This window comes from Urocitellus parryii, chromosome 1 (assembly GCF_045843805.1).
Source record: "Urocitellus parryii isolate mUroPar1 chromosome 1, mUroPar1.hap1, whole genome shotgun sequence".
NCBI classification, from domain to species: Eukaryota; Metazoa; Chordata; class Mammalia; order Rodentia; family Sciuridae; genus Urocitellus; species Urocitellus parryii.
Window position 1 is genome coordinate 226838132 of NC_135531.1, and position 26735 is coordinate 226864866.

General features: G+C 34.2%; 1 protein-coding gene, 1 non-coding gene and 1 pseudogene across 4 annotated transcripts in view; 2 read left to right on the forward strand and 1 right to left on the reverse strand.

Annotated features, from left to right (window-relative positions):
• Positions 1-26735, reverse strand: part of Ola1 (Obg like ATPase 1) — a 139556-nt gene that overhangs the window by 103473 nt on the left and 9348 nt on the right. The window contains exons 1-4 of one of the 3 annotated variants that reach the window (XM_026389567.2): positions 18588-18677; positions 15275-15455; positions 13933-14060; positions 6081-6145 (exon numbers count right to left, since the gene is read on the reverse strand). In XM_026389567.2, coding sequence (XP_026245352.2) covers positions 6081-6093 — 13 coding nt within the window. In that variant the 5' untranslated portion in view covers positions 6094-6145; positions 13933-14060; positions 15275-15455; positions 18588-18677. Of the gene's footprint in view, positions 1-6080; positions 6146-13932; positions 14061-15274; positions 15456-18587; positions 18732-26735 lie in introns of those variants that run through there. The other 2 variants (XM_026389565.2, XM_077798852.1) reach the window with 2 other exon arrangements.
• On the forward strand, positions 17996-18055 carry LOC113183314 (small nucleolar RNA SNORD75). The gene has a single exon (XR_003300853.1). It is a non-coding gene; the product is annotated as a small nucleolar RNA SNORD75 (small nucleolar RNA).
• On the forward strand, positions 22338-22559 carry LOC113183289 (putative small nuclear ribonucleoprotein G-like protein 15 pseudogene; annotated as a pseudogene).

Below are 26735 nucleotides of genomic sequence, written 5' to 3' on the forward strand. Positions count from 1 at the left end.
TAAGACCACTGACTCCCCAACCAAAAAAATCACATTCAAAATAATTTCAATTGAGGGGCTGGGGTTGTGGCTCAGTGGTAGAGCACTTGCCTAGCATGTGTGAGGCACTGGGTTCAATCCTCAGCACCACATAAATAAATAAATAGACAGATAGATAAATTTATTATTTAATAAATTATTATTAAAAATAAATAATAATTTTAATTGAGAGCTCTTTCCCAAATAAAACTGTTGTCCACAATACACAAATCAGAATTTAGCCTATACATACAAAAATAGAAAAAATCAAGTTAGGAAAATAGGTGGAATATATGCCAGCCCTGAACTTTTACATCTAATACTTTATTAATATTTGAACACTACATTCAAAGAAAAGAGAGAACACTATTCCCAAAAAGTTTAAAAGTCATGGGAAATCAGTAATTTTTTGTTCTATTCCTCTGGAAAGCATGTAAGACCTCTGTAACTGGTCAAAACAGAAGGTGGCCTTTCATCTAAAGGACTAAGGAAGAGGAATAAGACCATCTTCCCCTGGCCCAACCTCTTACCTGTATGAAGTGCAAAATATCTAAAGTTCAGGTGGAACAATGAAGTCTTCTTCGAGTGCTAAGGAAAGAGCTGAGTCAGTCAAGCCTATGGGAGCCAGTATTTTAGTTAGCTTTTTTTTGGGGGGGGGGTGGTGGCAGGAGGCTACTGGGGATTGAACTCAGGGGCACTTGACCACTGAATCACAGCCCCAACCCTATTTTGTATTTTATTTAGAGACAGAGTCTTGCAGATTTGCTTAGCACCTCACTTTTGCTGAGGCTGGCTTTGAACTCTAGATCCTACCTACCACCTCAGCCTCCAGAGCCACTGGAATTACAGGTTTAGTGAGCTTTTTGCAGCTGTGACCAAAATACCCAAACAAGAACAACTTAGGAGAAGAAAGTTCATTTAAAACTCAGTTACAGAGGTTCATCGATGGACAGCTGACTTCATTGTTCTGGGCCTATGGGGAGGCAGAACATTAAGGATAAAGAGCCCAGTGGAAGAAAGCTACTAGCTAATGGCAGTCTGGAAGCAGGGATTGGGCAGGCAAGGGCCATAGGGAGGATCCACCCTTCCAGGGCAACCCCCCAGTTACTCACCTCCTCCCAAACACGATGAACCTGCCTACAGATACCACATAGTCAGTCCATTCAAACTAAGATGTACTGATTAGGTTACAGCTTTCATAATCCAATTCTCTCTCTGAATATTCTTCTATCAAACAGAGGATCCTTTGGGGTACATTTCATAACCAAACTGTAACAGCCAGGTAGTAAAAGGACAGCAAAGACAGAGTTGGGGCGGGAGAAGATGGACCAGACAACATCATGGCCCTGAGCAAGCAAATTCCAGGCTCATGGCCAATTTGGGGAATTCTAAAATGACACCTTAAAGTCACCAAGGTAGAAAGAAAATTTCTGATTCTAAAGGACAAATGCTGCTGTGTAGCCTATGGCCCTTAGAACCCTATACCCCTGCTTTTCCTTCAACTGCTAGAGCCAGCAAGTACACTACAAAGCCCTAAGATTGGTCACCTATGTGGGAAAACTGTACCTGGCATACAATGGGTAGTTTAAGGGTATCAAGTATAAAATTTGCAAAAGGACAAGTTACAGGGAAATTGAAGAGTCATATAATAAAATCAAGTGCTCATCTGATTTCATTCATGGAAGTTAAGTGTAACGAATGAACTGGTTTTCAAAACCAAGTCAGTCTCAATGCTTTGACAATGTTCTGATAACTAAAATAAAACAGTTCAACCTTGATGCCTGAAGATCAAGAGACTCTCCAGGATCTTAAAAGTTGCCTCCACATTCCTGAGTAATCTCAACTTATTAGTGAAACAAGAGTTAAAAAGAACCCATACAGTTGGCTATTCTGGGCAGAGAAGACAAGAAAAAGAACCTTTAAAATATGCCAGAAAATACATATATTCAAGAAAAAGAACTCCTCAATCACCTAAAATAGATAAAAGACACACATGATATGTTCAAGCAATTAAACTGTAAATAGCTTTATACAACGTTACAATGAAAAGTAGAAGAAACTGTTTCCTACTGCTATAATATTTTCCACAGTAAAGAGAAGTTGGTTATTAGAATGCATTGTATATGTAGATGAGAACCACTGTATAATTACTTAACCCATTGAATTTGTACTAAAGGAACAAAGAAAACATATGTTTTTTGGTCAAATTGTTTACTACAATCCAATACTAAATTAATTTAATAAATACTGCTGAAAAAGAAAATTACAGGACTCAAGGGAAAAAACTATTATTTTAGAATACAATCAGAGAAAGCCTTATATTGGTAATTTGTGTCTAGGCAAAAATGTGTGACTCATTTAAAACTTTTAAATGATGGTCTTATGTAGAAGGGGGGAGGGGAATCTTGAAAATAGTAATTTATGTTTACGGTAATTACAGATGATTTACTAAACATATAAACACCTAACTTAACCTAAGGGGGTGGGGCAATTACATGAAGGCCTTTTTACCTTCTCATTTAGCAGTTCAATAAAGCAGTAGTGCCTTGAGGACTATAATTCCATATAAACTAGAAAGGTAACTTAAAAAACTATTTTTTCCATCAGTTCCATCTTCACCTCTTTTTAGCCAAACACCCATAACAAAACTAAAGAAACTCTCTGGAATCTTATTGTTAAATTAAAGCTTTAACAACTTAGACATATGAAATTAAAACAGATACAGAAGGATAGTAATATAAACCAGAATGAAGACACATCTGTTATTAATAACAAAGGAGAAAGGATAAGAGCTTTTATTTTTTCCAGCCCCAAATTCTAACCATCTGCACAGAAATCATCTACATGGATTGATTTTAGTTCTACCTGCATAATAATTTGCCTGACCAGCGTAAGAGGGGTAAAAGTCAAAAGAAAAGTGTAGTCAGTCAAGGGTTTAAAATCATATTTGGGAGAAGAGACAGAGAGGAAGAGGAGTATTTTCTAAGAATTGTATAACTACACAGACATATCAAAATAAAAGAAATAGTATCAAAATCAAACAATATAACTAGCATTTATTCCCCAAACTGAAATGCTCTACTTCCCAGAGTGGTGTCTCTGTCTCTCTGTCTCTCTCTCTCTCTTTAAGAAAAGCAAATATTGAAAAGTTTAAAAAGAAGCTAAATTATTGAAATAAAAACTTAGCCATAATATTACACACATCATCATAAATGAAAACATTTTTACAAAAGAAAGAAGAAATAAAATTAAAACTGTATTTTAAGTAATAGCATCTACTTGGTCATATCTAATCAAAAGGGAAAGTGTAAAACTGTCTATTCATAAAGTATAAGGAAAAGAGGTATGAACCCATAAATGAATTACAATTTTATATGTGCTATGGAATGACCCTTATTTTCTCTAAATCACAAGTTTCTATCTAAATCGCATATAATCCAATCAATTATATATATATAAGGGAATACTTTTCTTTTCAAGTAGATGACTACTGATCATATTTCAAACAATAGTGAGCTGGCCTGTCTAGTTTCCCTTTGCTCTCATAAATAGGAATTTTGTTTAGATAATTCTGCACTATGCATATTAAATATATTGGCATAATGTTAATTAAATTGCTAAGAATCTATTTAAAAGGCTATGTTTCTTTCCCTTAATATCATTCTTACTTTTCAAAATACCACATGAAATAAAGTATTGAGTTCTCAAAGATGTTCTTTCGTCTTTGCATCTTTCAAAGCCCACCTTGGGTTGGATGGCCACCTCCAGGCTTTACTGGAAGAACAAACAAGGTCCCCTTCACACTTCCATAGTGAAATGAGTAAGCTGGATAATATCCCCTCACCAAGAATATACAAAATAGGAAAGAGCTACACATAAAGAAATTAGTTTATTATTAAGACAAACAGGTTTAAGGGCAGCCCTACTTTCCTGTCAGCCCAACATATGCACATGCATACACACACACATGCACAGGTTGACTGCACTAAAGTTTTTTAGAATTATCCCTTTATGGTAGAACACAGTATACAAACATAATGCTATGGGAACAATCAAGAAAGTAGCTTCTCTAACAACAGAACTTACTCATTTAGTTATCTGAAAGTAAACACCTTAACTAAATCATCCTGTTTGACTCATCTTGATTAGCCCAGCTTAAAAACATTTTACAGAAACAGAAAAAGATTACTGATAACTCTGACATTACAACAGTCTAAGCCAAAGTAAGGGGTACTCTACCACTGAGCTATATCCCCAGTCCTTTTATTTTTAATTTTGAGATAGGGTTGTGCTAAGTTGTGGAGGATGGTCTCAAGCTTGTGACCTTCTTATCTCAGCCTTTAGAGTCACTGGGATTATGGCTTGCACTACTGTGTCTGGCTTTCCACCCCTGCCACCCCACCCCCACCATGTGTGTGTGTGTGTGGGGGGGGTGCTGGGAATACAGGGCCTCACATATGCCAGGCAAATGCTCTACCACTGAGCTACATCCCTAGCCCCTCTCATTGTATTAATGCACAATTCTTAATAATTTTACGTCGTTTTTGTACATCTAAAATTGGGATTAAGCAATCCTCTTGTCTTACCCTCCAGAGTAGGTAGGACTACAGGGGAAAATGCCACCACACACCCTGCAACGCATTCACCTATTAAAACCCTAAGGGTCTAAAGAAAAACAAGTCACCCATCACTCTCTGCAACTCAATTCTATAGCCAGGCTATCCCATACTGAAACCACGAGCCACATGCTATTAAGTAGTATTAAGTTATTAATAAGTACTTGAAATGTAGCCAGTCTAAACCAAGATGTGCTCAAAGTATAAAACACACACCAGATTTCAAAGACATAATACCAAAAAAGTAAATTATTTCAATTTTTCATATTGATCACACTTTGAAAATACTGTGATTAGGTTAATTTAATATATTATTAAGATTGATTTCAACCGTTTCTTCTTACTTTTTAAATAAAACTATCAGAAATTTTAACATATGTAGCTCACATTTATACCTTATATTTCCATTGGTCAGTGCTGATTAAAAATAAATACATAAAAGCTAATAGTATAGGTCCACAGCAGTGGTCCTCAAGTGTGAACAGTTTTGCTCCCCAGGGAACATTTGGCAATGTCTGGAGACATTTTTGGTTTTTGATGGGAGGTGCTATTGGCATGTAATGGAAAGACATCAGGGATGGTGCCAAATGTCCTGCAGTATACATGAGCCCCTCCCACTTCAAAGAATGAGCTTCCCTAAAATGCCAATATTGCTGAGATTGAGAATAATCACACTTATTGTGAGCACCCAAACTAGCAGAAATTTCTTTTCAAAATATTTTTAAATCAATAGTTATTTGAAGAAATGTATGAAAACTTAATATTACTAAATATCCCTATGTGTAAATGATGTCAACCATAGTCCTCTCACTTGCGTATATAAGAATTCTCACTGGGAGAGAAACCCTAGTGTTATTTTCCAGTGATTGTAGAAACACACTTATCAGTCCTTTGTCAAGAAAACAGACCCTAAGCTCAGTAATTTCTAGTCTTTATTTTTAAGGTTATACTCCTCTAAATAACCCTTAGGTTTCATCTCAAAAAGTTTGTAAAATAATATTTTTACTATAGAGGGTAAGAAAAGAGGATTTCTTGATCCCAGATTCATTATTGATACGCCTAATTTCCTTTTCGATAACTTACTTGACCAATGGCAAATTTACAATTGTGTTACATACTGGATAACATGGGTATTTTATAGTACCTATTACTGGTATTTGATTTCAAATGCAATATGACCAAATCATGAAGACACAATCACATGGATCCGTTGGTATGTTTGTGGCCTGCTCTCCAGACAAGAATGATACAGACTTCTAGGGGCTTCCCCAGTACACTCTTATCTTCTATAGCAAAAGAATCCAAATTTCAGATTAGTAAGACGTGATATTTTTAAAAATCTCTTACAGATTTTCTTGCAGTTAGTACTGTCCACATTCTTATTCCTGGCCATTGAAAAATAAGCGGAGGCCATTGTGTGGGTTTCTTAAAAATGGTCCTTCTTACCTAGATCCTTCATTCCACATTTCGTTCTTTTCTTCCTACTTCTCACCTTGCAAGGAGATCCAGACCTAGTATTAAAAGATCTATTGTGACGATGAGGACAAAAGCCAGTCTAAGGAAGACACTGCAGCAAAGTCACAATGTGGTCTCTTTAAGTGTCTGTACTAGCCCTAGATTTATTTGTACTTCCAAACCTCCCACTGATTATTGGTTAAAAAAAAAAGAAAGAAAGAAAGAAAGAAAGAAAGAAAGAAAGAAAAGACACAACCCATAATTTCTCTCCTTGTCTTGACTACTGTGATGCTCAGCAGTAAGATTTATTCCTGATTTCAATATTTCATTTGGCACAGTCTAATATTTAGGCTCCTGACTATTAATCTACCTTTTTAATTTTTACTTTTTCTTGGCTCTCATCATTTTCTTGGTTGTTTTAATGTCTGTCTTTTGGAGAGCTAAAGTTCCTTTTAGAAATCAGCAAGGCAAAATAATACAAGAAGTTGAAATTTCACACAAAAATAAGTCCATAGACAGAAATTTTAACTATAAAAAGCAACCTGTGAATACAAAGTACAGGCAGTATCTCCTCTTCCCAAAATCACCTCCACCATCATACACACATACATACTATCTTAACTGAAAAAAAATCAAGCTGCATTTAAAATTTTGTCCTCTAAAATTATAAGTAATTATACACTTTATATATAGTTAACAGTTCGATATAACAGAACCTCCCATATGTGTCTCTAAATTGGGAACAAAACTATCCCCTACCTCAGAAAGCAGAACTCTTTATTACTAGCCCATAAAGTCATATTTCTAAGTACTACTAAGAATCTTTAACAAGTATTATCAATAAATAGCTGTCACTAGATAGAGTAATCCTGCCAAAGATCCAGTCCTTCAGAGAATACACAAATGTCTTAGCTTCTTCTTGAAATATAATTTTAAAACTTCTAAGGTCAAGCTCTACAAAGCAAAGAAATCAGTGAATTCAATAAGCTCATCATGTTCAAAGCTTTAAAAATCTAACAATAGGAAGTTATATTGCTTCTAAAAATTGATAAAAACAGTGATAATTTAAAAAGAACAACTCAAATTATAACTATTTACAAATGATATGATTCTATACCTAGAAGAACCAAAACATTCCACCAGAAATCTCCTAGAACTAATAAATGAATTCAGCAAAGTAGCTGGATATAAAATCGACACCCTTGGGACTGGGGTTGTGGCTCAGTGGTAGAGCACTTGCCTAGCATGTGTGAGGCACTGGGTTCAATCCTCAGCACCACATAAACATAAATAAATAAAGTAAAGCAGTAGAGCGCTCGTCTTGCACGGGCAGGACCCAAGTTTGATCCTCAGCACCACATAAAAATAAAGGCATTGTGTTGTGTCCATCTACACCTAAAAAATATATATTTTTTAATTTTTTAAAAAAAAAGATATTGTGCCATCTACAACTAAAAGTATTTTTAAAAAATAAATAAACACCCATAAATCAAAGGCATTTCTGTACATCAGTGACAAATCCTATACATCAGTGACAAATCCTCTGAAAGAGAAACTAGGAAAAACCACTCCATTTACAATAGCATCAAAAAATAAAATAAAATAAAATACTTAGGAATAAACTTAATGAAAGAGAGACCTCTACAATGAAAACTACAACACGCTAAAGAAAGAAATTAAAGAAGACCTTCATGGAGCAAAATATTTACTATATGGCCCATTAAAGAAAATGTTTCCTAATGCTATTCCAGAAGAAAACAAAGGAAACTGATGGTGTTTCATCACTTATGAAAGTAAAACAGAGGAGTAAGCATCCAACCAGGAACAATATTTCTCAATCTGTACCCCAATACTACATCAGATACATTTTTCTGAACCTAGTTTTATCTATTCCAATATGTGATGTACCTAAAATTATTCAAAAAACAATAAATAATTAGTAAAAAATTAATATCCACACACAGATGGAGAGTGAGGTTGGGATGAATCTGATAGAATTCTAAATGTATATTTTATATCCTTTCACCTTGTAGTACACAAAAGGTCTATATATAAATATTCATTAGCTGTATCATCTGTAATTGAGAAAATTGAGGTTCAGAGACACAGTATTACTTTCTTCATAGTTACATAGCTAGCAATTGAGAACTGATTTTTTTTTATTCTCAGGTTTGATTATAAACCCATACACATTCCACTTTAAGGACCAGGTTGAAAATATAAAAAATAATTGTATTGTACTAATATGATTAGATTTTTTCCCCATTATTCTTTTTAATAACATTTAAATAGGTTTTTTTTTGGGGGGGGGGTGCTGGAGATTGAACCCAAGCCTTCACTGGGCTATACCCCAGTTCCTGAACAGTTACTAACTTTTAAGAGATTACTTTAAAAATATATATCCTGACCAGGGATGGTGGCACACACCTGTAATCCCAGTAGCTCAGGAAGCTGACGCAGGAGGATTATGAGTTCAAAGCCAGTCTCAGCAACTTAGTAAGGCCTTAAGCAACTTAGAAAACCCTGTCTCAAAATTAAAAAATAGAAAAGGCTGGGCATGTTGCTCAGTGGTTAAGTACTTCTGGTTTCAATCCCTGGTACGAAAAAAACAAAGAAGGAAGGAAGGGGAAAGGAGGGAGGGAGTGAGGGGAAAGGAAAGGAAAGGAAAAGAAAGTGTGTGTGTGTGTGTGTGTGTATATATACATATATATATATATATATGTATATATATATATATATATGTATGCATATATATATCCTGAATGTCACAATACACTTGAATTTCTGCTTCAAAGTGAATAAAGGTTTAGACAATTTTTTTTTAATTTTACTTGGCTTATGTAAAAAATAACCTGAAGGAAAAATGTGGATAATTAACCTCAAAAAATTTTTAAAGTGAACCTGGTATTTAGCTTTTTAAAACAATTTCATGACAATAAAATCTTCCATAATAATAATGCATCATAAGTATAATGTGCATTTATTTTGTTTTCAAAAGCAATTTAATCCATTAAATAATCTTTGGAATATTAATTTTCAGTGTTTTTATAAACACGGGAAAAATATTTCTTTACAATACTGGGAATCAAACCCAGGACCTTGTACATCTATGCAAAGGCTCTACCATTAACCTACATCCCCATCCCTAATATGAGTTCTTAAAGACCCAGTATCTTCTTAGGTAAATAGAGACAAAACAAATCGAAAAGAATACATTCTAAATGCAAGAAATCCATCAAAATCCTTTACTGACTTTCTTTTTTTAAAATATATTTTCAATATCTTTATTTTTATTTATTTATATGTGGTGCTGAGGATCGAACCTAGGGCTTCACACATGGGAGGCGAGCACTCTACCTCTGGGCCATGACCCCAGCGCCTTTACTGACTTTCTACTTGACAGAATTATCAAATCTCAAGTGTTTCATTCAGAAATAAAAATAACTGAAAAAAAATTCTACTCAGATAGTACTTATAGGATCATGCAAACATTGTAATGTAACCAAATATTCCCAATTTAGTTCCATGGAGCTCTGACATAGGCATCAAGAGTCAAAGTAGAGAGTATAATGGTGATTACAGAGGCTGGGAGATGGAGGAATGGAGAGATGATCGTCAATCTCATTGAAATTGAAGAAATATGAGTATGTGTGTGTGGGGGGGGGTATGTGTTATGTTTTAGTTCTATTGCACTGCATGGTAAATACAGTTAATAATATTAAGCGTTTCAAAATTGCTACAAGAGTAAGTTTCAAATGTCCTTCCCACAAAAATTGTTAAGTATTTGAGGTGATGGAATATGTGATTTATTTGACTTCATTATTCTACATTACATTCACAAATCATATCACTCTGTATCATATAAATTTAAACAGTTATAAACTATCAAGTTATAGTAAGAGAAATAAATAAATGTAAGCAAGCTACTTTAACCCTTAAAAAATTAGCTACTTTTCTTCCTGCATTGTCAGTTTTACCTTAAACATTATTTCTTCCAGAGGCTAGACAACAGAGTTGCAGTTAATGCTATGCTGTAACAGAAAGAATGTGGCAGAAAAGACTGAAGTCATATCAAGTTGGTTTAATCACAGGAACTACCATCTTTTAGCTATGCAACTTCGACAAATGATTTTCCCTCTCAAAGCTTTGGTTTTGTCACATAAAAATAAGGATAATAATAAGGCCTATATACCTCACTATGTTTCTACCATCAAGACATAACAATCTGAAAAACTATTAAGTAAGCAGAATGGTATAAAGTCATTATTATTATCAGTTGCACCTAGTTATTTAGTCAAATCGGCTTTTGGGTAAGTCTAGGGTATTTATATCTTAACATAAGATGCTGCCTCTCCAACTGGGGACTTCATACTGCTGGAAGAAAAAAAGAAAGTAAGTATGAAATTCCAAAAACTTTTGCTTAAAGCTAAGTATAGGAAATTACACCATTTACCAAAGCCCTGATGTTCCTCATTCCTTGTAGTGAAGGTCATAGGTAGAAAGTTTGACAAGCACAAAAATCTTACCCTTTTTATTACATTTTATATTTTCCAGGCATTTTATGTTTTAGATATAGGGAACTCTATTAGTTCAAGACTTACTCTGATTTAAGACAGAATTTTAAAAAGGTAAACTTTGTAGAGTGAAAAAAAAAAAATCAACAGAGGTTGAACACAACTAATCCAAAAAATTTAAAATCCAAAATCCTGCAAAATCTTAAACTTTTGAGCACTAATATAACACCACAAGTAAAAAACTCGCATCTGACTTCATGTGACAGGTCACAGACACACTAAAAATACGGTATAAAATTACCATCATGGTTGGGGTTGTGGCTCAGCAGTAGCGCACTCACCTAGCACGTGTGAGACCCTGGGTTCAATCCTCAGCGCCACATAAAAATAAATAAATAAAATAAAGGTATTGTGTCCAACTACAACTAAAAAATAAGTATTTTTTTAAAAAAATTACTATCAGGATATGCATACAGAGTATATATGACACATCAATGAATTCTATGCTTAAGTTTGGATCCCATCAACAAATATTTCATTAGGTATATGTAAACATTCCAAAATCTGAAAAAATACCAAATCCAAAGTACTTCTTGTCTCAAACATTTCAAACAAGGGATATTCAACCTGTATTTAAAGAAAAAAAAAGTGAAAAAAAAATTTCGATGTTTAAAGACAAAGGGCTGGGGGTCTAACAAAATTTTGTTCAGTAGGAAAGCATTTGCCTACATACACCAAACCCTTGGCTCAATCTCCAGCACACTGGAAAAAAAACAGTTACCTCCTCCTAGGATCCAGAAACATGTCTGATGAATGGGCCCAGAGATATTAATATGCTAATAATACCATTAGATTTCATCTGTAAATATTTTTTTCAAAACTAAACAAAAAATGCACTTTTATTATTTCGTCTATGTACCATTCTCAAAAAGAAAAAAAAAATACAGTAACAGAAGAGAAAAGCAGTTACCAGGTTTAAGGGTAGGAACAGCATGGGAGTGGAATGGCATAAGGGAATTTTGGGGGATGATGAAAGTAATTGTTAATGATAGTTTCACCAATCTGTATATATGTTAAAAGTCATAGAACTGTGCACCAAAAATGTACAACTAATGGATAATTTATAAAAATATGTGCACATTCCTGAACTTGAAAAATGATATTTGTTTGTTTGTGGTGCTGGGGATCAAATTCACATTCTCATGCATGCTAAACAACATGCTCTACTATTGAACTACACCCCAAGCCATCCATCATATGATCGATATTTATTTATTTGTTTGTTTGTTTGTTTTAGGGGGGGTTACCAGAGATTGAAGCCACAACCCCAGCCCTATTTTGTATTTTATTTAGAGACAGGGACTCACTGAGTTGCTTAGCGACTCATCGTTGCTGAGGCTAGCTTTGAACTCTCCACTCTCCTGTCTCAGTCTCAAAGCGTTGGGATTACAGGTGTGTGCCACTGCACCCAGTGGACAAAATCTTTTTTCTCCTTTTTTTTGTTTACTTTTTTAAAATTTTTATTTATTTATTCTAATTTGTTATATATAAGAGCAGAATGCATTTCAATTCATAGTACACATAGAGAGCACAATTTTTCATGTCTCTGGTTGTACTCAAAGTAGAGTCACACCATTCTTGTCCTCATACATGTATTTGGGGTAATGGGGTAATGATGTCCATCTCGTTCCACTGTCTTTCCAACCCCCTGCCCCCCTCCCTTCTTTTTTCAGACTGCCTTCTTCCACTCAGCATAATTACCTTAAAATTCACATTACTATGTGTAGAAAAACTTAAATATTGCAGCTTCATGCTATACGTAATTAGTTCACATTTGCTACAAATCAATGAATGTTTCATTTTTAAACCTCTCCAACTTGACTCTATTTTCAGTTCTATTCCATACAAAAATTCAATTCCTTTTATATTCAAGTCGTTGGTTCTCTTGTCGCCATCTTTTCTCACAATTGCCTCACCAATCCAACTTCTATATATCTCAAGTACAAAAATTTTAAATAATGTCCCAAATAGAACCCACCATCTCTTCTCAATACTTGCTTCTCCTTCTATACTTAACATCTCTAAAAGGGGATCATGATTCTTTCAAGTAATATAGTCCAAAAGCCCTGGAGTCATGTTTGACTCCACCTTGTCTTTAAATCCTCACATTAGTCACCAGAACCAGTGGAAAAACATAAAAGGCCTATGTTCAGGTTTTAGGTTCACTTCTCAACATAACTGAATTTCTCTTCCTTCTACCAAATTCATTCTTTGCCAGAAGGTCTCTCCGTACATTTAACCAATAGGTAGCCATTTGAATCAATGCTTCTCAAATTATCTGTGGTGAGTTTTTGTAAAATACTATAAAATGACTTTTTGTAGGCAAATGAAAATTTTAAAGACATACAAAAAAAATTAGCACAACTTTTTAATTATTTGATTCAAACTTTTAAAAAATTAATCAAAATGCCACAAATCTTTCTAAATGCTCATTCCCAATTACTATAATTACCTAGTTATGAACCAGTAACAAACAAAAACACTGAACCAGACCATAGCTGGAACCTACCTCTAACTTTTGCTTTCCTTGTTTGCATTAATTTGGTCATTATAATAGATTATTATAAAATGCAGTCTTGACCTGAGCCTTAACCTAAACCCATCTATTTTGCCCAAGAATTGCTATGTCCTTGGTTCAATTTTGCAGTCAAAAGAACTCAAGTCAACCCAAGGTTCTACGTGTTTTCTCTTTTTATATTATATCCCACTCTCCATAATGACTAGCTGATATACAGTTTCTCCTTAATCTTTTGATTACTCATAAGGGTGCCTTTCTCTCCTCTGAAATAATTAGAATCCCATTCTCTATCAGTTCTGCCTTCTCAACACATGGAAAAGTTTAAAAGTGCAGAAAAGTTCCACAGCTTAAGAAAATTTCAGGGCTACAGGTGTAACTCAGTGATAGAGCACTTGCTGAGCATGCATAAGATCCTGAACTCAATACTCAAAGAAAAAAGAAAATTTCAAAATGTCTTTACACTCTACAGAGTTAGTTCCTCAAAGACACTTTTCAACAACTTTAATCCAGAACAGGGAATAAAATTCAACTAAAATATCATATCAGAATAGCATATACTCACTATGGAATTAAGTCTTCACAAGTGCAGATGATACTAAGTGACATTAAAATTACATATTAATCCATGACTCATCTTGCACAGCAAAGCAATCTTCTACTCATCAGTCATTTCTAATTTTTTTAAAGCAATAATGGAAATAAAACACCAAGCTTAAATGAAATCAATGAATGAATAAACAACCATACTTACGTGTTAGATGAAAGATCCCATCACAGGCACTAATATGAGATAAAAAGGCATTTCCCAGGCCCTGCCCATTGTGAGCTCCTTTCACAAGGCCAGCAATATCTACTACATTTAGAAAGGCAGGAATTTTGCTGAAATACAAAAGATGGTTTCATTATAAAACAGTTCTAAGAGCCTGTTTATCAACCAAATTAATTACCAATACATTTCATAAATTCTTTCCTTGATAGAACAAGGTTTAGAAGGTACTCAATAATGATGATAAATGAATACCCTTCCCACACACACAAAAAAAGAAATAACCTTTTAATACATGAGCCTTTCTTACCTAGGAAAATGAGGAATAAAATGAAAGCAGAATAGATTTTCTTATTCTATCATTTGAGATTAATTATTGGTAATTTTACTGAAAGTTCTGTTGGCACATGCACACACACAAACACACACACAAAAGCAGTGGAGAATGCTTCAAGAGTATACATAAACAAGGCAAGTTAATCATCAAAAAATGAGCCAACTTACTTGGTGTCAGGTACTAAACTAAAAACTTTACATGTATAATTCCATTTTGAAGTTCAAAACACCTCTATAAGGTAGGTGCTATGCTACTATTAAACCACTTTGCAGATAAGGAAATTGTGTCTTAACGGGAGTTAGGAAATTTATTGTATCATTCAAATAGTAGTGACAAACAGGCTGAGTTTGAATTTAACCACCACATAGGCTATATAGTCAAAAAATAAATGTAATGATGAGAACCAGTTATCAGAATTGTAATGAACTAGTTAATAACAGCAAGAGAATTAGATGTATATACAAAACAACTTTTGCTTTGCCAATTAAAGGCACAGTTAACACAAGGTAGAAACCAACTAGAAAAATCAGTTTGCCATTTAAAAATGGAGATTCAAGCATATGAGCAAATAAAAGTTACTTCAATGTCCTGTGACAAAGATATATGATATAATGTCAATTTCATTCCCTGATAAACTACAACATAAAATTTCCACAAAAGACAAAACTATTATCTACATGAAAAAGAAATCATTTCAAAATAATTGTCCTATAAAAATTATTACAAATAGTAATCACTTGATAATTGTTACCAGCAAATCCACTGAAAATATAAAAATGTGGTTATCTTTTGAAGTTGGATAGTGTGTTTCCCTCTCCAACATCTACTGCCCCTTCTCTTGGTATCTACAATGTAGTCCAGAGCTTTGAAGAAGCTTGCTATATCCCTAATTCTAGAAGCATAAAGTGCAGACCTATTATAAACCATTTAATCTCATTCCTAGACAAAACCAATTATTCTAGGACCTTTGTCTTGCCCTATTTGCCTTACAAGATTTGTGGAGAGGTTTGTCATGAGGAGTTAAAAGAGGTTCTTCAATAGAAGTTCATCAGTCTCCTTAGAATTTCTAGAAGCAATTCTTTCTTTCACTCTTAACGCAAGTGAGAGAGTATACAGTCCCAAGAGTTGAGAGATATCTTCTGAACACAGAGAAGGCAACCTTATGATCAAGCTGATGAAGAGAGTAGAGAGGGGAAAGAATTGAAGCCCTTGATGATACCACTGAGCTTTATGTCATACTACCTGTTACTAATTCAATAAATAATATGTTAAGAGCAACCAAACTCATCCTAAATGACAATATTTCTAAGTATGGTTGTTTATTCATTCATTTATTCAATAGGATAAATATGAAGTACAGTAGCATGCATATGGCTGGAAAAGCATTGGATTTTAAGTAAAAAGTTCTCAATTCTATTCCTAGTTGACATTAACTATTAAGCTTGCCTTGAGGCAAATTATTTGATCTTTCTGGGTTTCAGTTTCTTTTTATGAGGAAGCTAGACAAGAAGATTTCTAGCTCTGAGATTCTATTTCCTAATAAAAAATTTGTTTCTTAACACAATGCAGTGGCACACGCCTGCAATTCCAGCAGAAGATTGCAAGTTCAAGGCCAGCCTCTGTAACTGAGCAAGAGCCTTTATAAAAACAAAATGGGCTAGGGACATATTTCAGTGCTAAAGTGTCCCTGGGTTCAATCCCCAGTGAAAGAAGTCGGGGGAAAGGTGGGGGAGGAAGGAAGGAAGGAAAGTTTGTTTCTTTATTCTGACTCTTGACTTAGATACAGGATAAAAGTTTAACTTCTAACACAATATTTCCTTTTTTTTTTTTTTTAATGTTTCCAAGTCCAAACTCCTGTGTCTTTTTTTTTTCTTTTTAACATTTATTTATTTATTAGTTATTGGCGGACACAACATCTTTGTTTGTATGTGGTGCTGGAGGATCGAACCCGGGCCGCACGCATGCCCGGCGAACACGCTACCGCTTGAGCCACATCCCCAGCCCCCTAACACAATATTTCAAATTCAAGGATTTCTAATATGTTATATACCAATGATCTCATGACCAAGAAAAATAATATTTTAGATTTTATGAAATTCTAAGACTAAAATAATATTTAAAATCTTTTAATTACTTTACTGTAATTAGCAGAATACTAAAACATTTATAAATTTTTCTTCAATAGAAAAAGTCTAAATGATACTTCTAAGTAGAATTTTTCTTTTATTTAAAACAAAAAACAAACACACAAAAGATGAGGGGCTGCTAATAACAGAGAAGTTTGGGGTAGGAAGAAGAAATACTATGAATTATTGGTTCTCTTTTTCTTTTTGCCTAAGCAAAAAGAGGTCAAAATTCTTTTTATTTCCCTGAGGACATTTGATCAATGTTTCTTAGTAAAGGAAAATTTTAAGAAATTAATACCACTGCTGCTTAAAATTTCAACAAATTTGAAGTTCAAGAGCTTTATTGTTGTTGTATTCTTCTCAAGTTACTGAAAACTTTTAGCAATGTTATATGACCAGTCTAGTGGGCTAGGGACACAAGGAGGGAGTCAAGAGGGAAATGAAGGCAGCATGATGTCAACTGAAACTTGTCCAGGGAAGGTACAAGAACAGCCCGCCAGCAGCCAACACCCAAGGTAAGATGAGTGCCCAATCAGAAAGCAACCTTGTAGGATCAAGAGAATGATCACATGTGAAAGGATTAGACAAAGGTATAAATATATTGAGGAAAACAAGAGCTAGGATTCTCATTGTTAGAGATGATAGGGACAAATATGAATAAAAAGAAAGCTAGAAAGAACCCTATAGTGTAGGACTGGATTAGAGGTGAGCTGTGGTCTTTAATACAAATACAGAAATATGTGGGATGGGTATACTGTATATATAAATACATGTAAGTAAATACACATTTATTTACTAGCTCTGTCCACTGTGAAGAAATAGGAAGAGTAGTGGCAACAAAAACAACTACATCCAGACTCTGTTTCCAAATAAGATTCTCTGCTAAAGGAATCAGGGCTCTTTGCAGAAATGGTTAACTCCAAGACTAAGGCAGACAAAATATGAGTGTGGAACATCTTTTCTGTTGTGGTTGTTTGTTAGTTTGTTTGTTTGTTAGTTTTATAGAACTGCAAATTGATCCCAAGGCCTTGCATATGATGGGTAAGTGCTCTACCATTAAGATTCAACCAATGAAGATGGAAAGTATTTGGGGAATGGCAGGAAATGTGCCTGTACTGAATGCATAAAGATTCTATTTCTTGTCATTAATGCCTAAATAATATTAATTATTTACATAGCATTTACATTATATTAGGCATTGTAAGTAATCTAAAGATATCTAAAATATTTGGGAGGGTGTGAATGTACAAATATATGCCAATGAATTCTGCTATTGTGTATAATTATAGTGCACCAATAACATTTTAAAACTTTTTTTCCCTTTACACAGTGCTAGGAATCAAACCCAGGGCCTCATCTCACACTGCTTGGCAACTACTCTACTGTTGAGATATATCCTCAACACCACAATTTTTTTTTTTTTTTAAAGAAGTCTGGGGCTGGGGATGTGGCTCAAGTGGTATCGCGCTTGCCTAGCATGCATGAGGCACTGGGTTCAATTCTCAGTACCTCATAAAAAAAATTTAAAAACAAAGATATTGTGTCCACCTAAAACTAAAAAATAAATTAAAAAAAAAAAAAAGGAAGTCATGACAGTGTAAGAGTAGTGGACAGAAGGGATTTCTAAAATTTTAATTTTGAAACTTAAGTTAAAAAATATTTAAAGAAACCTTAATCCATTTTTTTAAAAAAGTATATAAGAGAATATGCATACGTTATATACAAAAAATACACCATTTCAGTAAGAAATTTTGGTATCTGCAGGGGTCCTGGAACAATCCCTCCTCCCATCCCATCCCCATGTTGAGAGACCACTGTACATAGAAGTCACCTAAAAATTCTACTACCCAGAGATATCCAACAATGAGTTTGTGATCTTCATTACATATGTTTTCCCGTGCACATAAACATACACTATAATTTTAAGTGACATGAAATCATATAACACAAACTGATTACTTCCACTACTTCATACTGCCAAGGAAATAATAACTGCAATGTTAACAACTGGGTGTTCCTTCTTGCCTCTAGATTACTTTTATAATCACCCAAAACAATGCTACATTAAAAATTTTAAAAGAAAAATCCTTCTACTTGACTTTGAATATATTACATCTATTTATTTATTCAGTATGTACAGGGCCATGAAATAAATAATGACATAAAGTATTTCTTACCTCGCTGGTTTGTGATACTGGCAAAGAAAGTCAAACCTTTCATCTGGCACAGGTACTCTGCTCTCATTAGGATCGATAGTGCAGAATGGGAAGTTTTCTGCTGAAGCCTGACTATTGGTTAATACATTAAAGAAGGTAGATTTCCTAAAATGAAAAAAAAAAAAGCAATTTCAAAGGTTAACACCAAGAAAAATTTATCTTGTGCTAATTTCAGAGCTCAGGTAAGATATTGGTTAATACATTAAAGAAGGTAGATTTCCTAAAATGAAAAAAAAAAGCAATTTCAAAGATTAACACCAAGAAAAATTTATCTTGTGCTAATTTCAGAGCTCAGGTAAGATCTATGAGGACTATAAAACCAACATGGGGCAGGGATTGGAGGAGGAGGAAAAAAATACAATCTTACTAAAAGAAATGAATGAAATTTACAATGATGCAGCTCATGATTTATAATTAGATTATATTACTGTCTCAGTCTATCTGAAACTTGAAAAGAATGTTCCCAAAGAATCTTTGTTATAAAAGATAAAAGAGTCTCATGTCATACCACAAAATCTATTTTTTTCATAATGTACCATACCAGCATCATTTCTTCTATATCTAACATAACCTTTTCTGGCATGAAATGTTGAAAGGTATGTATTTAGTTAGGGCATCACTTCCCAAGCCTTCTGAATTGAAGGGGAATCTAATTGTCTCACAGGAACTACAAGGCCTGAGCTCATATTCCCTACTAATTGTTAGGACATTAGGATTGCTGGTAAATCTGGAATTGTGAATTGTAAAAGTCAAAATTTAAATGTTTTTCAAGGTATGGCTTATATCAACATATAAAATATATCAAAAACAATTCCACAAATATGAAATTAAATGGCCACTAGTTTTCTCATTATCTGACTCTTATCAAGTAATATATGTGCTCAGAGGATGAGAACTCATATTAATACTAGCCACAGTTTTTAAAGTATATAGTCATACATAATAACTGGGTTAATTATGACAAAATCATATATGCATGGAATTTGATTTGCTCCATTTCAGTTCCCAGTGCCCACACGCTTTCCTTCCTCTCCTCTCTGTTCTTCTCCCTCTACTCTACTGATCTTCCTTCCTTTATTTATTTTTGATTGGTGCTTTATACATATACATAAAGGTAGAATTCACTGTGATTATGTTGAATTCATTCCACATTCCCTCTCCTTTCTGGTCACTCTTCCCTGCCATTCTATATCACCACCTTTTACTCCACTGATCTTCCCTATATCTTTATGATATCTGATCTCCCTCCCCCTCTTTCCCTTAATTTGTTCTAGCTTCCACATATTAAAAAAAAAAAATTGACCCTTGATTTTCCGAGTCTGGCTTGTTTCACTTAGCATTATGTTCTCCAGTTCCATCCATTGACTGCAAATGCTACAATTTCACTCTTCCTTATGGCTGAGTAAAACTCTGCTGTATATATCTACATACCACATTTTCTTAACCCATTTATCTATTGACAGGTATCTGAGTTGGTTCAATAATTTGGCTATTATGAATTGTGCTGTTATACATACTGACGTGCCTGTATCGCTATACCATGCTGATTTTAATTCTTTTCAATGACTAACCAGGAGTGGAATAGCTGGGTCATATGGTGGTTCCATTCCTAGTTTTTGTTTGTTTGTTTTTGAGAAATCTCAATACTACCTTCCAGACTAATACTAATACTAATACTAATATGCAATTTCACCAAAAATTGATGAGTGTACCTTTTTCCCCATATCCTTGCCAGCATTTTTTTTTTATTCTTGACAATTGCAACGCTGACTGGAGTGAGATAAAATACTAGTATAGTTTTCATTTGCATTTCCCTGGTTGCTAAAGATGTTGAACATTTTTTCATATTGTTTTGCCATTTGTAACACCAGCCAAATTTTTGAAAATATGAATAATGACAGTGCCAAAATTATAGAGTTAAATCCAAAACAAAATGAGATTTTTAAGGTTATGCTGCTTTACTTTATACAACTTTTCAATTCCATCAATAACAGAGACAGTAGAGAATTCACACAGTGACTTCTCCTTGCTCTAGATATAGGTCACACTATGAATGAGAATCACTGTTATGTAATCTTTTTGTTTTGTTTTGTTTAAACTATAGGAATTGAGGAAGGAATTTAGGATTACTTGGCAATTGTGAGACCAGTACTTGTTAACTATGGTTAGACGTGATTATGTAAAAATGTTTGCATGTGGACTAAATTTGATAAGTATACTCAAAAAGTGTAATTGTTATGTTAGCATGGTGGGATTATAGATGATTACTTTCTTTTCCAAAAAAAAAAAATTTAAGGCAAAATATTCAGATAAGATCTAATTAGCCTATATTCATCTGGAGAAATTTATACTTACTACAGCTAGCTCATTTGAACTTTTAAATCAAACCATGCCCTTTTTTATTTAATTCTGAGAGCCCTATAAAAGAGTTCTGAACAAAAGGCAACAATCAAGGATTATCTAAGCAAGAAGTATGTTTTAACTACAAAATATTTAACTATACCTGCCATATATCACCTTCAGACTAAACCTTTCAGAGTCAAGTAGAAATGTTACGTGGATAAAATAGCCACATAAATCATTGCTATTTATTTAGAATACCACCAATCAAAACAGTACCTTTTAAATGCCTGTCAGTAAGGATAAATGCAGACATTATCAGGCTTCTTTGCAGATGTACTGGTGTAGAACTCTATATTTTAAATATGTTCAAGTGATACAGATAAGAAATCAGATTTTGAAGACCTTGGGCTAGATTCAGACTCAGCTAACAACCAATAGAATAACACCAACTACTGTAGAATTCATAGTAGCACCCTTAAGAGCCTAGTAACAATACCCAAACTCCAGGAATTATGATTAAGAGGAAATCACTGATTTCTACAAGACTGGCTTTGAATTTCAATCCTAATAAGACAGATGTCACAATACTTAACTTAAATCTACTCTATATATTTATAAAGGTTTAGTCCATCTATTTCCAAAAATACTGTACGTTTTATACTTTATACTAATAGAAATTAATGTCATCTTTCACCTTAATCTGATGAAGCCTGCAGATGTTACTACCATTTTAGAGGACAGAAGAACAAATGATTTCTCACGAAATCATTTAGGTCCTCACTAAATTGCTGAGGCTGGCCTCCAATTTATGATCCTTCTACCTCCCAAAGTGCTGAGATTACAGGTATGTACCACAGCATCTAGCTGAAGAAAAGCCTTGTAAAAGCAAAGAACTTGAGTTTGGGCCAAAGCCTAAAGTGTTAGGGCCCATAGGTTCTTTATGAAATGAGAATCTTACACACACACACACACACACACACACACACACACCACATTTAGATCTCTTGAAGTTATTATAAGGTTTAAAAGTAGAAAAAAGGGTATATAAAACTGTAGAAATCCTCTCACGCAAGAATGGAGGTATACAAATTATTTCAGTAATGATAAAAAACAGTGGCTGTACTTTGCTTCACCTATTCAAGATTTAATCTCTTATTTTGGAAATTATTTTAGTATATTAAATAAATCTGACTTATGCAACCTTATCTCTTGAAGAGATACTTATACACACATGCATACATGTTCCTTGCAGCCTTATTCACAGTAGCCAAAAAGTAGAAGCAAATATCCATTAAAAGATGAATGAATGGATGGAAGGATGCCACCAACCCTGTTTCAAAGCATCTCTGAGCCTGCCAGGTAGACAATATGAGCAAAGTTCACCCTCCTGAGCTGAAAAAAAATACAGACAAGAAGTTATCATTGAAATTAAATGGGCAGACATGTCCAAGGAATACTTCAGAAAATTGACTCCTTTATGAGTCTTGTGATAAATGAATGTATGGAGATGACAACTAGGGGGCAACAGAATATTGGAATGGAAATATATGAGGAAATAGTATCATGTTAGAAGCTTTGGAACAAGTATAAATAATGGCTGTTCAGTAGAGAAATCCACGTGCCCTCTTCAAAGGGCCTGTTTTTCTACGGCATAAAAATTGGGTCATGCACATTTTCATATTAAACTTTAAGTTAAATAAACTTTTTAATAGTAAAAAAAAAATGGATAAAGAAACTGATATACATACAATGGAACATTATTTGGGCCCCAAAAAGAAAGGAAATCCTGTCACATACTACAGCATAGATAAACTTTGAGGACATTTTGCTAAGTAAAATAAGCTATCCAAAAAACAATAAGAATTGTATGGTGTCACTTACATGAGATATATAGCAGTCAAAATCACGAAACAGAAAGTAGAATAGTGGTGCCAGAGGTTAGAAGGATAGAGAACGGAAAGTTGTCTAATGGGTATTGAGTTTTAGATATACAAGATGGTGTATATATGCTACATTTTTTTTTATCCGTTCATCTACTGAAGGGCATCTAAGTTGGCTCCACAGTTTAGTTTTTTTTTTTTTTTGAGAGAGAGAGAGAGAGAGAGAGAGAGAATTTTTAATATTTGTTTTTTAGTTTTCGGCGGACACAACATCTTTGTATGTGGTGCTGAGGATCGAACCTGGGCCGCACGCACGCCAGGCAAGCTTGAGCCACATCCCCAGCCCCACAGTTTAGCTATTGTGAATGTGCTGCTATAAATATTGATGTGGCTTTGTCCCTGTAATATGCTGATTTTAAGTCCTTTGGGTATAGACCGAGGAGAGGGACAGCTGGGTAAAATGGTGGTTCCATTCCAAGATTTCCAAGGAAGTCCATACTGCTTTCCATATTGGCTGCACCAATTTGCATTCTCACCAGCAATGTATGGGTGTACCTTTTTCCCCACATCCTCGACAACACTTACTATTGTTTGTCTTCATAATAGCTGCCATTCTGACTGGAGTGAGATGATATCTTAGAATAGTTTTGATTTGCATTTCTCTAATTGCTAGAAATGATGAACATTTTTCATATATTTGTTGACTGATTGTATATCCTCTTCTGAAAAGTGTCTGTTCAGGTCCCTGACCCATTTATTGACTGGGTTATTTGTTTTGGGGGGGTTTTTGTTTTGTTTTGTTTTTTGGTGCTTAGCTTTTTGAGTTCTTTATATACCCTAGAGATTAGTGTTCTATCTAACGTAGGAGGGGTAAAAATTTGCTCCCAGGATGTAGACTCTCTGTTCACCTCACAGATTGTTTCTTTTCTGAGAAGAAACTTTTTAGTTTGAATCCATCCCATTTACTGATTCTCAGCATATATACACAATGGAATTTTACTCAGCAATAAAAGAGAATAAAATCATGGCATTTGCAGGTAAATGGGTGGCATTGGAGAAGATAATGCTAAGTGAAGTTAGCCAATCCCAGAAAAACAAATGCCGAATGTTTTCTCTGATTCATAGTGGGGTAGGGAGGGGGAGCATAGGAGGAACAGACGTACTCTAGAGAGGACAGAGGGGTGGGAGGAAAAGGGAAGCAGCAGGGGGTTAGCGAGGATGGTGGAAAGTGATAGTACATGTATGAAGACACAAATTGGTGTCAATATACTTTATATACAACCAGAGATATGAAAAATTGTACTGTATATGTGTAACAAGAATTGTAATGCATTCCACTGTCATTTATTATAAATCAATTTTTTAAAAAAAGGATATGTGGGCTAAGATTGTGGCTCAGCGGTAGAGTGCTCGCCTAGCACAGACGGGACCCAGGTTTGATCCTCAGCACCACATAAAAATAAAGGCATTGTGTTGTGTCCATCTACATCTAAAAAATAAATATTAAAAAAAAACTTTAAAAAATGCAAGATGGAAAAGTTCTAGAGATCTACACAACAAAGAAGAATGGAGACCAGGTAAGTTCAATTCTCAGCACCACATAAAAATAAAAAATAATAATAATAAAAATAAAGGTATTCTGTCCATCTAAACTACAAAAAAATATTTTTGTTGTTTTTAAAGAATGGTTACAGGGTAATCTTATGTATTTCTTACCATAATTTCTAACACAAAAAATCCAGTTTGTCTCATGAAAAACCATGAAACAAACTCAAACTGGGAGATATCACACAAAATACCTGACCAGTACTCTTCAAAAGTAAATGAAAAATTTCATGTCCCTTAAAAGGTCATAAACATAAGAAACACTAGAGGGGACTTAGACTTAGACATGTAGAGGGCTAGGGCTGTAGCTCAGTGGCAGAGCGCTTGCTTGCATGTGTGAGGCACTGGGTTCAATCCTCAGCACCACATAAAAATAAACAAATAAAAGAGATATGTGGGTTTGCAGTGCACATGACACAAGCCTGAAATCCCAGCAGCTTCAGAAGGCTAAGGCACGAGTTCAAACCCAGCCTCAACAAAAGTGAAGTACTAAGCAACTCAGTGAAACCCTGTCTCTAAAATACAAAAGTGACCCTGAATTCAATCCAAAAAAAAAAAGACATGTGGACTAAATAAAACTAGTAATCTATACTGGAAAATGAAAAAAAAAAGTGAAATCCAAATGAAGTTTATTTACTAGTTGCTAGCACAAAAGTAAATAAATTAATGAGCTACAAATTTATGTGAAATTATGTGGTAAATATACCAAAACACTAGAATTCTGAAAAAGAAACTTAATGAAAATTAAAAGACTTAAGCCACTTAATCTATAAAATATTTCTAAGGCATACAATTACTAATGAGTAACAGGAAAGAATGAATAGGAGAACAGATCTCTTATACCAAAGATCATTCAGAAAAAATTAAAAGGAGAAAGCAAATAATTCTCAAATCACAAAAAATAAAAAATCACATGAAAGAGCAGACGGGCATTTTGGACTGCTGACAAATATACAATAGATTTAAGTTAATTATAAAGAGTTAGGGAGTTTTGCTTCCCCTTCTCCTATGAGAAGTGCCCTCCTGCTACAACAGCTAGAAAACCAGACAATATATATGAAACCACAGTTTTTAGACAGAGGAAATATAGCACAAAACTACATTCCCTGAGAAAAGACTAACAAATGAATTAAGCAAAATTGGGGAAACCAACAGAATCCCACAGTCATGCCAAGTTAAAGAGACTAGGAGAAGAGGAACCTAAAGTAGTAGAATTTACAATAGTAGAATTTTCTGAAAAGGCAGAAGTTGCACAGAGAGATTTTTGAAGAGGGTCCTCTCAAAATTATGACTGATTGGGGTTGGGGTTGTGGCTCAAGTTGTAGTGCGCTCATCTAGCATGCGTGAGGCACTGGGTTCGATCCTCAGCATCACATAAAAATAAAATAAAGGTAATGTGTCCACCTAAAACTAAAACAAATAAATAAATATTTTTAAAAAAATTATGACTGATTATCAATTTGTATATAATTAAGTTCCATCTCTACCAAAGCCAGGGAAAGAGCCACCCAAAAGCAGTATGTTTAAAAACTCTCAGTAGTTTACTTTCCTACTAGCCAGAGTAGAGAGATCTCCTAACATAAAGGAATTTAGATGGAGTCCTTAAGAGGGTAAAATCTTAGTACCAAGGCTATAGTAATGCCAGGACCAAATATATATATATATATATATATATTGAACTCATCATAAGAAAACATACTAAGAAGACTCAGAACAATCAAAATTATATACAAATAACTAAATGCCAGGCCAACAATCTTCAAAGGAGTATAAAAAAATTTAGCACAAAATTTACAGTGTCTAGAATCTAATAAAAATGACAAAGCATGCAAAAAAGCAGAAAAATAGGTACCAAAATCAGGATGAAAGCAACAAATACAAATAAACCCAGTAATGCAAAAGGTTGGAATTATAAGACAAATGTTATAAATGTTATAAATCTATAATTTTTCTGAAGGATATAAAGTGAAATATGAAGACAACAACAAAATAAAAGACACGAAAGGGAATATTATATGAAAAATATAATATCTGAAATAAAATTGAAATGAAAAATGCACTGAATATAAATAATAGCAGATTGGCGACTGCAGAAGAAAAGCTCCTGAAGATAGGGCAATAGAAATTGTCAAAATGAAATATCCAGGGGCTGGGGATGTAGTTTAGTTGGTAGAATGCTTGCCTCAAATGCACAAGGCCCTGGGTTCAATCCCCCGCACCTCAAAAAAAAAAAAGAAGTATCCAAATAGAAACGAAATAATCAGAGCTTCAGTGGGATACT